The sequence below is a fragment of the Berghia stephanieae genome, chromosome 1 (genome assembly GCF_034508935.2).
Source record: "Berghia stephanieae isolate SIO BIC M18660-M18661 chromosome 1, UCSD_Bste_1.3, whole genome shotgun sequence".
In the NCBI taxonomy this organism is placed as follows: Eukaryota; Metazoa; Mollusca; class Gastropoda; order Nudibranchia; family Aeolidiidae; genus Berghia; species Berghia stephanieae.
Window position 1 is genome coordinate 35,600,001 of NC_088360.1, and position 13,607 is coordinate 35,613,607.

The following is a 13,607-nucleotide window of genomic DNA, read 5'->3' on the forward strand; positions in this document are numbered from 1 at the left end:
AATTAGAAATTCATTATAATACAGCTGTTAACGGTTTCCCGGTAACAGTAAGGGAGGGCATTGCTATTAGAATATGTAAAATTGTCAATTTAATTTTAAAATGCAATTCGAGATCCTATGGATTATTTTTTCAGTTTCTTCTCAATTTTGTTATCCAGACCTACCATTTTTTATTCTGGAAGTTTCATGCTGCTGTTGCTTACAATTTTTTTTCTTCTGATTAAGTTGTGTTACAGAAATTAAAGATAGCATATATTATACCATTTACTTTTTGTCAAGGGTGATACGTTAATAATAGACGTTAATAATAGAAAAAATGAATCAGAACTAGAATAGCTTAAGAATTGACAAAACTATTTGGTTATGATGTTTTTATCACTTGAATTCTGTCAGGTGGGATATCCAAGTCAAAACAATTCCATCAGTTGTGAATATTCCAGATTGGAATTTGATTCGGATGAAGAATTTGGTACTGTACTTAGAAGTGAGTAATGTTTTATATCGTAACAAGTACAGGTGCTCATCATTGTTTGATTTGAAGATTTTGAAATTTACAATCAGTGTTGTTTTTTAAGGGTTTTTTTTTGGTTCTTATATCATTTAATTTTGGTTCAATATGAGATGAATTTAATTCACTGCTACTGCTGGTCTTTTTGTTTTCTTTTTCGTTTTTTGGGTTTTTTGTTTTTTTGTCTGCCATGGATAGAGGTAGTTAATCATTCACAATTTATCTGAAATACCAACTGTATTTATCATTATGTTTGTCCTCTGATTGATTACCTGTTAATTTTGTTTTACCAGCTGGAACAATCAGTCTTCATTGATTACTGTGGCATATTGAATTTTGATGTGCTCAACTGAACTTAACTCATCACTGACAGTTTGGCATGACATTGCTCTGCTTTGAGCAGTTCTTTGGGATTGATATTTGAAGTATAATATGAATCAAATTCTGATAATGGATTTTTTAATAAAAGGCCCATTACGATTTGTTACACAGACAGAGAGTTTGTAGATATTGACTTGGTTTGGATTTTTACACACATCTTGCTTAAAGGTCTAACACAAAGATCACTGAGCAATCTACGTCTTGTTCACAGTTGGAGATTTAGTGGATTCTTCTGATTAACTAGTCTCAAAAACACTAATAATATTGTTAGAATGCAGAGACAATTAACTATTATGCTCATAGAAAATTCGAAGTAAGATCAAAATGTATTATTTCATATCAAATGTTCACACACACAAAAAAAAAATCAATAGATTTTAGGAAACTTTTGATAACATTGCTATTGAGGCAGGCTTTTGAGTAGTAAATTTTATTTTAGTTTTGTGTCACCTGTCGTCTTTGTATGTGTAGGGCCTTTGACCACTTTGTGGATTATGCGCACTAAATAAATACATTATTATATTTACATTACATGTAAATAATTTTTTTTCTTCTGTTTTCCCTTGTGAATTTATGTTTTTAGTTCTACCCATAAAGTTCTAAGCTCTAGTTTGTAACTCCAAATATTGTTTCATTCCATTTCAGGTTTACGTAATTCTGTGATGGAGTCCATTCGTTTGATGACCTTAATGGCACCAAAGCTTACCTTCATGGCAGCCTCCACTTGGTTGCAAGAGGAATTGCAGAAGCCCATAGTCACTCAGTGTACTCATGCAGGTTAGTCTGCCTCTGAGCATTTAAGGGAATTGATGTGAATTGTTTCTCTGGACATATCCATCTGTTTATATACTTTCTCCTTCTTTCCTTTTTCATTTTTTAAAGAAGTCATAAGCCAGAATTTTGTTTCATTATGTTTTTAAAAAATCTCTATTTGGCTCTGTGTTCAATTTTAATTTCTTTTAACAGCCTCTAGTGAGAATGATTAACTTATATATTAGTGATTTTTATTGCAGATGTTGACAAAGGAATCTGCAACCTAAGCTCCCCATCGTACATGAGTTGGGATGCATGTTCTGTTTTTCTTGAGGATGTGATGAGTAAGCTTTTCCAAGCAGATGGAGAGAAACCAGATGTAAAGGAAGGTATTGAACTCCTTCACAGAGTGTTGGCTTACGAAAATCAGGTAATTGAACACTGGAGTAAAAAACTAGAGCAAGAGCATTTATATAGCACAATGTTTACTATCATGCTCAAAGTTCTTTACAAGGGGACCTTAGCCAACAGCAACACTTAACATGTAGGATGAGACATGATGCCTGCTATTCGATATTATGATTGTTTCCTGACAGTGGCAACGCTGTTAACAGCCAGGTACTCATTTTACACCTGAGTTTGGTGAGAGAATATGGGTAAAGAGCCTTCTCCAAGGATTCAACTATGCACTGCTCAGAGCAGGACTCGAATCCAGGACCTTTTGATTCAAAGGCAAATGTCATAACACAAGACCATATAGCTGCACTAGCTGAACATAGCTGAGTAGAGTTTGTCTTAAATCTGTAAGAAATTTCATCAAGGTTTGGTATGAAATAAAATATTTGTCCCTCTTTTTTTACCTTGATACATGTAAAAAAAATTTCTTCATCTTAAAGACTGCATCAGATATTTATATTCTCTTTTTGTAAGGCTAATTTTCTTTGATGTAAAGTACACATGTGTTAAAAGTTCATTCTCAAGACATTTGACACAAAGAGGCATAAATTTTAATTTATTTTGAAAAAAAACAAAACATAGGAAGGATATCATTTACATCAAATTTTCTGGTTTGAATAATGAAAATAATTCAAAATTTGAGTATCAGCTACCAATATTATTTCAATATTTAAAGTTTTGAATAAGTCCACAATTTTTCAACCATTTGAGAAGCTATTTCTGCTATTCTTTTGGTGCTAGACGGAAAGGTTTTGGATTATTTTTCATAATTCAACCTAAGCAAACTCATGAAAGCTTAATTTTTTCACAGCTGTTCAAAGTTAATTGATATTGATGTCTCTTTGTATCAAATGTTACGAAGGCAACATTTTGGCACAGTTGATATATGGAACTTGTTATTATTATTGTTTATTATAATCAAAATAAAATGTTTTGTCCTTTTAGTTATATTTGCCTTGTCCTAGTCTGAGATGTGTATTATTATGCTCTAATAATATGTATGAATATTGGTTTCCATTCCAGGATCCTCTAATCCTGTCCGCCATCTTGTCTTGTGTGTCCGGACTGTTCCCATTCCTAAACTATACACCAGAAACCCTGCCTAAAGTACTTGCCAAGGTGTGATACAAACTTTGCCTCTTGAAGCTCAATATATTGAAGAAAAAAACAATGATGAAGCTGCATGCCAACCTTTCTACTTTTGGTGGAATTTTTATGATTTTTGGATTACTTTTCTGCCACAGCCCACAAAATTCAAATTTTAAAAATATGAATGAATTTTTAAAAATAGATAATTAATATAATGCAATTTTACTACTTTAGCTTTTTAAGTTGTACAGCGTTGATTTCCTAAATGCCCACCACTTTAATGCCCGTTTCATCAAAATGTCTGCTAATTTGGTAAAACAGAATACTTGACTTTCTATTTTAATTATAACCCTAAGTGCCAGTTTTTCAAAATGGTTTGCGCCAAAATGGCTGCTGTGAAAACAAGTTTGGCAATCAAAAAAGAAAGAATGAAGGAATTTCTTGGTGATCCTTTGCGTTGTCTTGTAACAGAGTCAAGCATGTTGAGTCTGGTCTGTTACAGGATAAGTATCAATGATCAGAAAACTTTGGCTTTGGCATTATCACTGCATGTAAGGAAATTAAGACACATTAATCCCAATCACAGAAGATGTGAATCGGCACCTAGCTAAAGACAGTGTTGGATATTTTAAGAGTGCTAATACAAAATGATGCTAAACAAGCAACTTGAATTCTAAGTAATGAAAATATGGTTACAGATTGTTTGCTTTGGGAGCAAACAAAGCATTGTAGAGAGTGTCGATCAAGGTGAATCAGTTGAATATTGCTAAATTTTATGAATTGCGAAAATCTTAATCCTTTATCTCCCAACCAAAATTCATAAATCCAGCTTACAATTTCGAAGTATTTTTGTGTTTCAGATTTTCAATGCTGTTGTGTTCAACCTGCCTGGTCAGACCAAGTCCACCCGGTCCCAGGCTGTGAAAAACGTCAGAGTTCATGCTTGCTCCGTTGTCGTCAAGATTTGCAAACAGTACCCAGAGCTACTTTTGGTTAGATTATGCTTTATATTTATTTAGATTTAGAGAGAAAAGAAATCCATGTTACTCAAATAAGAATTCTTCCATTTGTGTAGGAAATATGTGTGAAATAAAGCATTAGAACAAAATTTCAATTCTTTAATGAAGATTGATACAAGTTTAAATCAACTGAAATAATCTTCAAAAAATGAGATATGTATTGATGGCTATAATATCAGAATGATAGAGGGATGAGAAGGACAAGATTCCAATAACCTTCATCCGTGATCAGTTTAACTAAAAGCATGAAGAGAAATTATTTTCTTAATTATACTGTTGTATCTTTCTACAGCCAGAGTTTGATCATTTGTATAGCTGTGTGAAGCAGCTGGATAGCGACAAGGAACAGTTGTCTCAGATGGAGAAGACAATTTTGGTGGAGGCTCTCATCATTGTCAGGTAGGATGAATTTGATTTTCTGAGATCTGGCATTCAATGCCATAAAATTACATTTCTCATCAATTTTTAGGTATTTAAATTTCTTTTATTTAATGTCATTATTCTCAAAATTGGCGTTTATTATGAGCAAAAATCATTATCCTTCAAATCAAGATATTGTCAGAAAACTATGAATTTCTCTGATTTTGTATTGGTTAGAATATTAGCTGTAAGTTTATCTTGAAAAGAGAGATTTGACTTGCTTTCAAATGCTTGATATTTTCTAACCAATAAAATAATGTCTTCTTATGCTTGTTCTTCCAGTCAAAAAAAAAAAAAAATCAATCAATTTACTTCAGATAGAGCAAGGAAAGCTGTCCATAGAGAGCCTTAATCAAGGCCTCCAACTGTGAAACCTCATCAAAACAACTGAGAGGCATTATCCATTACACCAGAGATGCCACTGAAAAATGATATGATTATGATCGATGCTAAGGCTAGCATTAATTATGATAAATGATTTTTATTTAAGATGTGGCTTATCAGTTCATTCATATGATGAAAGAATTGCAAAACAGGAATTTTATCCTTATATATTTATAAATCATTCATGTAGCTATTTGTTTCATTAAGTGGCCCATTTGCTGAACAACTCTTGCTTTTATTTTGCTCATATTAAGAAACCTTATTTTCCTAGATTAAATCACAAAAAAATTTGTTTTGTCTTCACAGTAACCAGTTTCACAATTTCAATCAACAATCATCATTTTTAGAGGAGGTCACTCTACCTGTCAAACAGTTGTGGACTTCTCCAGACTTTACCAGGCATGATACAAATCTTCCTCTCCCTCTCCTCCCGACTTTTTATAATTTGATTGTATTTACAGAAAATTAATCGAAGCACTCAATTTGATAATTGATAGAGAGTAAACACACAAAAATGGACCTCTATAAGGAAGTGGAAAAGCACTACCTAGATACGATTTGATGGTACATTGTTGCTTGAGTGCATTGTATTTGATATTTACATTGTGTCAAAGGTGATGATTGTTAATTAATGGGTTGTTTTAGATGGTCAAGTGTTCTGCTGCCTTGAAAGCAATTGCAGGATCAAAGCTTTCTCTGCCTTGGTTATTATCAATGCATGGCACATATTATATATTAATTGTAGAAGCCCTTTCAAGGTTTGAGGGCCATTGCGTTGAAGTTAATTCTGATTTCTGTTGTATAAAAGGGATAAAATTACTTGCCCCCCTTTAGATAGGATACTGGTCTATTTTTTAAAGTTCTCCCCATCAGATTTAACTTAAACCCAGCTGTTCATTCACTGTTGTAGGGACAGAGGGGCGACAGAGCCTTTTTTTTTTTTGTATATTTTTGTGACTCATGAAAGGTAACTTGGCATTTGTAACAAATTCTAACCATTGAAATGTTCCAGGGCATTCTCATCGCCAGAGTGTTTCATGTCTTATGTGGGCTTGGACCAGGCTGCTGTAGAACCAAGTTCTGCTGACACTTGTGGCATCAACCGGTCTCACGTAAGTCTAGCTAAAAGAAGTCATTTACATAAATTTATTAACCCCTAATGGGCTGTTGATGGGAAATATATATGCTATTAAACCAAAAGCTAAAAAAAAAAATGAAAAGTAGAGTCATAAAAGATAAAAGCTGTTTGACAACCAGGATTAACATTCAACGTGTTGGATATAAACAATATTTTACTCATGGAAGCAATTTCACTAATTTTTTTTTCAGAAAATTTGTCCTGTTGTTTGCTTTGTGAACATTGGGTTTCATTTTAGAATTGTTTTTGAAATCTTGAAAATAAAAAAAAATTACTTTTGAGTGTCAGTTACAACACTCTCAGTATATTCTGATATGATATGATAGGGAATTGATAGCCAGTTTCTTGCTTTGGAGTGCAATAATTTTGTTTCTTTTTGAACTATGTTCAGAGAAATACATTACAAGAATATTAGTTATCCCATCAGCCTGTTTTATCACCTTTTCATCTTTTCCAATCAGATTACGTATTGTATAAACACCAGTCTTGCTGTGATCAAGAGAAGTCAGTGTCCTGTTGACTTTGCGGTTAGTAGTCCTGGATTAATATTTATCAATGGCTCATTAATTTTGAAATATGTGATTAGATTAAAAAAATTTTTTTTCAAATGTGCGTTACTGAATGGAGCACTGGCTGTTTAGTTATTTTAAACAAAAGTTATGTTTTTTAAAACTTACATCAGGCCTGAATATTTTTACATTTAAGCATTGTCCAGTCTGTATGTGTAAGTGTATGTGGGGGGGGGGGTGTATTTGCTATTTGCGTGTGTGTGTGTGTGTGTGTGTGTGTGTGTGTGTGTTAGTATGTGTTGTGTTTGTTTGCTAAACCATTTCATCATGTCAAATAAAGGACATCCAATTTGATGCTGCCAATGTTTCATTCTATGTTACTTTTTCAATCGGTGTGTGAGCTACTTCTGCAATTTTTCCCCTTCATACAGGTAAATTTATTTGTGTAATTCGACTCCAAAAAAATCCCCATTACTTTAGATGAAATGATCAAACTGAGTGTAATTAATTCTTTTTCTCTCCAAATAATGATTTCTTTTATCATTCAAAACCCTCTCATTTCTATCTCTAAGATTAAGGGTCAAAATATGAATTTGTCTCCACAATCTCCTTTAAAATAGATAGGAACATCTAGAACAGGTAACAAAATCACAAATTGTGTAACATAAATTTTTAATAAATTTCACTTAATCCTTTTTTTTTTTGCAGTTGGCTCAGAAGGGAGGTTTTGTCATGGCAGGGGAGTCGGGAACTGTCATGCGAAATCCTGCATCAATACATGTCATGCCTCTGTTGGAAAACCTCCTTATTCTACTCAGGTAAGCATTGAAGTGAGGGAGACAATGGATTTGACTTGAAGATTCCTCATAATACCAAAAGCTGGAGATGACTAAATGAGCCAATAAAATGGAGAGTAAAATAAAGGGAGTAAATGTCATTCATGTAAAAGATACAACACAAAGTAAACTGTTTCAGCCTTTAACCGTCTTCAGGTAAACACCTGCCCCTTTTTTATCCCCCTTGTCGCAAAAAAAAAAATTGCATTATGTTAATGTAAAATAATAAACATTTTCTTTTCTTATTTTTTCTCTCTTTCTCGTTATTATCTGTGTTTACCCGAAGAAGGCTAAAGGTCAAAACGTTTACCTTGTGTTTTATCTTTTACATGAGTCACAGTTATTCCCTTACTCCCAGATAACTCTTATCTAAATGACGACAATTTTTGCACGCTCAAAAGGTGCCATAGTGATTAAGTCATATATCTATAGTTTGTAAGATTGGGTGATAATTGAATATCAGTTGTATTTTATGATAATTGTTTTAAAAGTTATCAAAGTTTATGACTTGATAGAGATGCAGAGACTTTCATATAGTTTGAAAGGAAACAAAATACTATGAATGTCAGGAGAAGGGGGGGGGGGGGGGGGGGGGGGTTGGTTAAAAGTGATCTCCTCTGATACTTTAATTTTTACCCTTGGATTTACTCCCACTCAATAATTTTGATTAATTTTCTCAAGGACTTACAACTGTCTATGGCTGCCCCAATACATTAGCTTGCGGCACCAGGATTTTGTGAAGGCATATGACCTGATGGAACATGAATGTCTTATGATGCAAGGTGATTGTTTATTTCATATTGTATATCTATAGATGTACTTTTTATATTCATATATATAGAGAGCATGTTTAACAGACTCATCACCATGTTGTACTAATTTCTCCATCCAACAGTTCCGAGGTAAGCTTTTACTCCTCAATTTTGTACCATACATGTCATCAGGCACTCGTTTTGTAGTCTGACAATGATGATATAAAGTGTGATCAACATTTATTGTTGTAATACTTTTTGTCTGCAGCATATCTTTAATCATGTTTCACATGGATGTCCTTTTACAATATGAATGACAGGCTCAGCATATGGTTTTGTTGTCTTGTAGTGAAGTGAGAGATTAAGAATTATTATTTATCTGCTGCTGAGTTTGAATAAATATAGGTTTTGTTATTCCAAATACCAGAACAAAATGAAGAGAAAACTCTCCTACTAATTTGTCGAAACAACCACTATTTTTGCGATAAATACAATTATTTTCAACTCGAAAACAACATATAATTTCCTTATTTAATGGCACCACTAATCAGATTTTATAATTATCATTATTAGATAGATTAATGCTTCTGGTAATTGATTCGTTTTATGAAATTTCTTGGAAATTAGTTTTATCACCTCTTACAATAAATTTTATGTTCATTTCATATTACAGTTCTATACAAAAAAATATGGGGTATAATGATAAGTTAGAATTGCACAAGGATATTAGCAATTCTTTGCCCATCATCAACTAAATATATATATATTTGTATGTAATCTCTTCCTTTCATGAACTCACTAAAGATTGACAATGATATCGTAATCATTTTGGTCATACGTCACAACATAATTTGTCCATGTATTTTCCAGGCATCACTCCTTCTTTCCAAGACAACACTGACTCCCTGGTGCACAGACAGCCCTTAGAACGCATGCAAAATTTCATCTCAGGAGTCTTTGACAATAGGTCAGTTTAAATATCTTTAAATGCTTTTAGAATCAAGTGTCTGTCAGAGAGAGAGGGGGAGAGGGAAGGGGGTGGGGTGGGGAGGGGAGGATGATAAAAATCCCCAAATAATGATTGAAAATCCACAAGGAAGCACAGATTATAAAGTTGATTAATCGTTCACTTCATTCAATTGTTTTATTTACCTCTTGTGCTGCTTTTTGGTCTCGTTGTATGACACTTGTCTTTGGACCAGTTGGTTTCTGGTTCGAGTCTCACTCTGGGAAGCGCTAAGTTGAGTTCTTGGAAAAGTCTTATTACTCACATTCAATCACCGTACTTAGATATAAAATGAGAACGTGGTCGGTTACAGCATTATCTCCGTCGCAAAATAATTGTAATATCATATTATAGGGGTCATGTCTCGTCCTATTTGTTAAGTGTTGATGTTGACTTGGGACCCCTTGTAAAGTGCTTTGAGCACACATTGTGGATTTTGCATTATATAAAAGCTCAAATTAAAGAAAATAAATTTTAATAAGTTATTCTCTTGATATCAATTTTGGTATTTATTTATGAAGGAGATTTTTATTTTATGAAAATCAGCTTGGTTAAATAATACACTCAAATAAATAGCAGTGCCTCTTGCAAACTTACACTTTATGTATCAGAATTATACTAATAGATGCGAGACAAGAGCAAAAAGCCATATTATTGACTTCACTTGTTTATCTCTCAGCCTTCACATCCTTGGTAATGCAAGTCAGTACCTTGGGTTGGAGTTTTACTCAGTGACTCCCTTGATCAAGACCATCAATGAAACCTTGGCCAGCAACTTGAGACTTCTCCCGGAACACAAAATCAAAAGCCTTATTCGTATCCTTGTTATTATTATTTTATTTTTTTTACTATTCACAAATAATCAATGTTTACATGGAAGAAATATTTCAGCCAATATTTCAAGAAAAATGTGTGTAAAGTCAGGTTTTACTTATGATCAGATATCAGTTCTTGTACTAACAATTGAATGCCTCTTATCGATTACTGTTAATTGCTTTCAGTTGGATATACAGAAAATTTATTTTGTTTTTTATCTACATTGACGAACCTGTAATGGCGTCTGATTAGCACTGAATTCACTGCTCTGACCTTAACACAATTCTGTCAGGAAATTTTGTCAAACAATATATGCAGTACTGCCCCAAAAGTATGTACAAGAATGTCTGCATTCCCTTCCTATGTGCTCTCTGTCCAGAAATTTTTGAGGTGAGATAAAAACACTATTCATTTGCATATTAGTAATATATCTTTTTCCATCTTTTATGTGCAAAAAAGTATATTATAATCTGTCATAATTATTTTACCGATACTTCTATGTCAAATCTACTTTCCTTTGTGCTTTTTGAAACGGATGTGGGAGTTACTTTTTATTCATTTTTTAATTTTGATGTACATATTGATAATTGTGTAAGCCATACAAACAGAATTATGGGAATAATCTATAGAACCTTTAGAAGTCTTGATAAAACCATATTTTTGTATTTGTATAAATCGCTCGTTCGACCAATTCTAGAATACGGAAATTGCATCTGGAGCCCATTGTATAAAAGACAATCTATTAGTATTGAAAGTGTACAGAGGAGAGCTACCAAAAAGATTTATGCCATACAGTATTTATCTTATAAGGAAAGGTTAGAATTTCTTGACTTACCAAGTTTGAAATATAGAAGAATTCGTGGGGATTTAATTCAGGTTTATAGATTGGTACACGGTCTAGATAGGATAGTCTTTTCTGATTTTTTTTCATATTCTAATGTTACTTTTACTAGAGGGGGACAAGTTTAAGATTTTTGTCTCTAGATGCAAAACAAACATAAGACAAAACTGGTTCGGTATTCGTATTGTCCAAAAATGGAATAATTTGAAATTTGAAACAAAGAATGCAAAATCTATAGATTATTTCAAGGTGTTAGCAGACAGGGAATTGTATGATGGGAGATTTATATATGACGAATAATACTTGTTTGCACTGCTGATGACATGGCTTTCAATCTTGTATGTATATATTATGCATTATTATATTATTATGGTTTTCTTCTATATGTATGGATGTATGTGTGTGTGTGTGTGCGTGCCTGTGTGTGTGTGTGTGTGTGTGTCTGTGCATGTGTGTGTGTGCTTTGCATGTCACGGCTAAATATATATTTTTGTCCATCTCACATACATGCGTACATTTAAGTTGATATACTATCTTTACCACATGTATCATTATTGTGATCTTTCAATCAATAGATTTCTAGCATTACAATTAATATTAAGGGCAGTCAAGGGATTTTATCTATTTCGCCCTATGCCATATGTTATGTTATGTTCTGGTACTGTGTTTTCTACCACTCTCTGTCTATTTGCTGAGTTGCTTCTGTCTTTTTCTTGGAATAGGATTATTTGGTTTAGGCATGTCCGCTTGTTCTCACCACACTCACCTCTTCGATGCACAGAGTTGCAACTTCATGACAAGACAAGACAAATGTATTGTTATAATTTTAGGGAGATTGTATTTTTTCCTTGTAAATCATCTCTTTGCTGTGTACTGATAAATTTTCAGTTTTGAATATATAATGGTTTGTATATATTTGAATGTTTTCCTCTTAGTGGGACCCTGTCTTCGTGTCTGGATGAAACTTTTTAGGTGCTTTCAACTAAGAACACTGATAGTGTACTCTTGGAATTGATATCTTTTCCCTATTTGAACCATTCCCCGATGTCTTACTTTTTCTCGTGTGCTTTCAATAGTAAATCTAGAATATTTTAGCGGGTGGTTGGATGGGAGCATCACCCTTGAATCATATACCTATGATGTTCGTATGGGTGTACGATCCGATAGTGATGTCGTTTCTTCTTCTCTTTACTAGCCTATCCTGCTTCTTTGGTTTGTGATTGTATTTTTGACAGGGGATATTTTTTTTTTCTGTAAATCTTCTGCCTGTTTGTTCTTGGTTATTTATAATTTAGCTTATGATATCTTTAGGTTATGATTTTGATTTACATTTGTACTATTTTTGTTGGATTGCTTGTTTTTTTTGTTTCAGCGGTCTCTCATATAACCTCAATTGTGTTGGAAGAGACCTAAAGCAACAAACAAACAAACAAATAGAATATTTTACTTTCCCATTTTCTTCCATTTTACTGACCTTTAAATGATCTAAATTTGTTGCAAGTACTGTAAAAACCCTCAAAAACATACAAACAAACATGTAATCGGGAGTTAAAACATGGTTATTTATTAATTAATGAACCATTTCATGAAATTCTGAGTAAATACAATAAATAGTGTAGAATGCATCGCCAAAAATCTGAACATTTTAGCTTTCACAAGAGGGATTGAAATCATTGACAAGGTATCAGTGCACTGCATTCTTTACTATTTGTATAATTTTTATATTTCTCAAACGTTTTAACTTCCCCAGACTTTCATCTGAAATTTTCAAATTCTGTGAATGTGTTTTTACTAGGTCATTGTATTTGTTTTCTTTCTTTCTTTTTTTTTTACAGAGGTTGAAAGCTAAATGGCTTGTAGTATCCCAGCGTGTTAAGTAAGTTCTGAATATGTAATCCAATCTGCAGATAAAACACATCCTGGTTTAATTTCATCTATGGATTTGACTGTATTTCCTCAGAAATGTGTGAAATGTATATTTTTAAAAGAGAATTTTTTTGTCTGTTATCTTTTGAAAACCAGTGAGATAACCCTTTTTAACAAGATTTTATTTTGTCCTTTTTCTTAATTTTTTTTTTTTTTGTTGTTCTTAAATTGAGATTGCCATATAATGAATAACACTGCCCTAATTTGTTTTGACTAATGTTATCTTCCTTAATGTATGAATGAGAAGTTTTATTCAACTTTTTCCAGACATTTAATATTATTTCAATCATATCCATCTGTTTTCATCAGGAAAGTAACAATAGTGTGCGATTCTGAATTCATAGCACAGGTCGCATCATTATAACTGCTGTATTGTTGGAAATGGCTGGCTTTACATTCATAATCAGATGAAAATGATTGAGAGAAGTTATTAGGTTTTTAAAAATTCAGTCTTGCTGTTTCAGGGTTAATGAGATATGCACATCAGTACCAAGAGTATCATTTTATTCACTATCCATTGTTTAATCTCCATTAAACCAGTGATGAAAATGAGGACGATCATCAGGAATCCCAAGAAGTCATAGAAGATCTTTTATTGAGGAATGTAACAAAGGAGTATCTCGAACTTTTGAGTGAGTAATTTTTTAAAACCTTTACTTTACAATTACACAGGAAAACCTAATTAAAACTTCCAGAGTTCTATAGTTTTTAATTTACTATTGATTGAAAAAAAGCTTTACAATGGTTTATTCAAAGGAGATAAATTGTGGTGA

General features: G+C 32.8%; 1 protein-coding gene across 2 annotated transcripts in view; it reads left to right on the forward strand.

Moving 5' to 3' along the window:
* Positions 1 to 13,607, forward strand: part of LOC144973059 (exportin-5-like) — a 49,986-nt gene that overhangs the window by 16,151 nt on the left and 20,228 nt on the right. For both annotated transcript variants that reach the window (XR_013645474.1, XM_078915043.1), the window contains exons 11-26: positions 394 to 484; positions 1,535 to 1,666; positions 1,903 to 2,072; positions 3,122 to 3,217; positions 4,048 to 4,179; positions 4,499 to 4,605; positions 5,317 to 5,409; positions 6,023 to 6,122; positions 6,610 to 6,675; positions 7,366 to 7,475; positions 8,175 to 8,275; positions 9,116 to 9,212; positions 9,931 to 10,067; positions 10,360 to 10,457; positions 12,744 to 12,784; positions 13,375 to 13,466. Coding sequence is in view for 1 of the 2 variants with exons in the window: in XM_078915043.1 (XP_078771169.1) it covers positions 394 to 484; positions 1,535 to 1,666; positions 1,903 to 2,072; positions 3,122 to 3,217; positions 4,048 to 4,179; positions 4,499 to 4,605; positions 5,317 to 5,409; positions 6,023 to 6,122; positions 6,610 to 6,675; positions 7,366 to 7,475; positions 8,175 to 8,275; positions 9,116 to 9,212; positions 9,931 to 10,067; positions 10,360 to 10,457; positions 12,744 to 12,784; positions 13,375 to 13,466 (1,663 nt within the window). In the remaining variant the exon portion in view is untranslated. The remainder of the gene's footprint in view (positions 1 to 393; positions 485 to 1,534; positions 1,667 to 1,902; positions 2,073 to 3,121; positions 3,218 to 4,047; positions 4,180 to 4,498; positions 4,606 to 5,316; positions 5,410 to 6,022; positions 6,123 to 6,609; positions 6,676 to 7,365; positions 7,476 to 8,174; positions 8,276 to 9,115; positions 9,213 to 9,930; positions 10,068 to 10,359; positions 10,458 to 12,743; positions 12,785 to 13,374; positions 13,467 to 13,607) is intronic.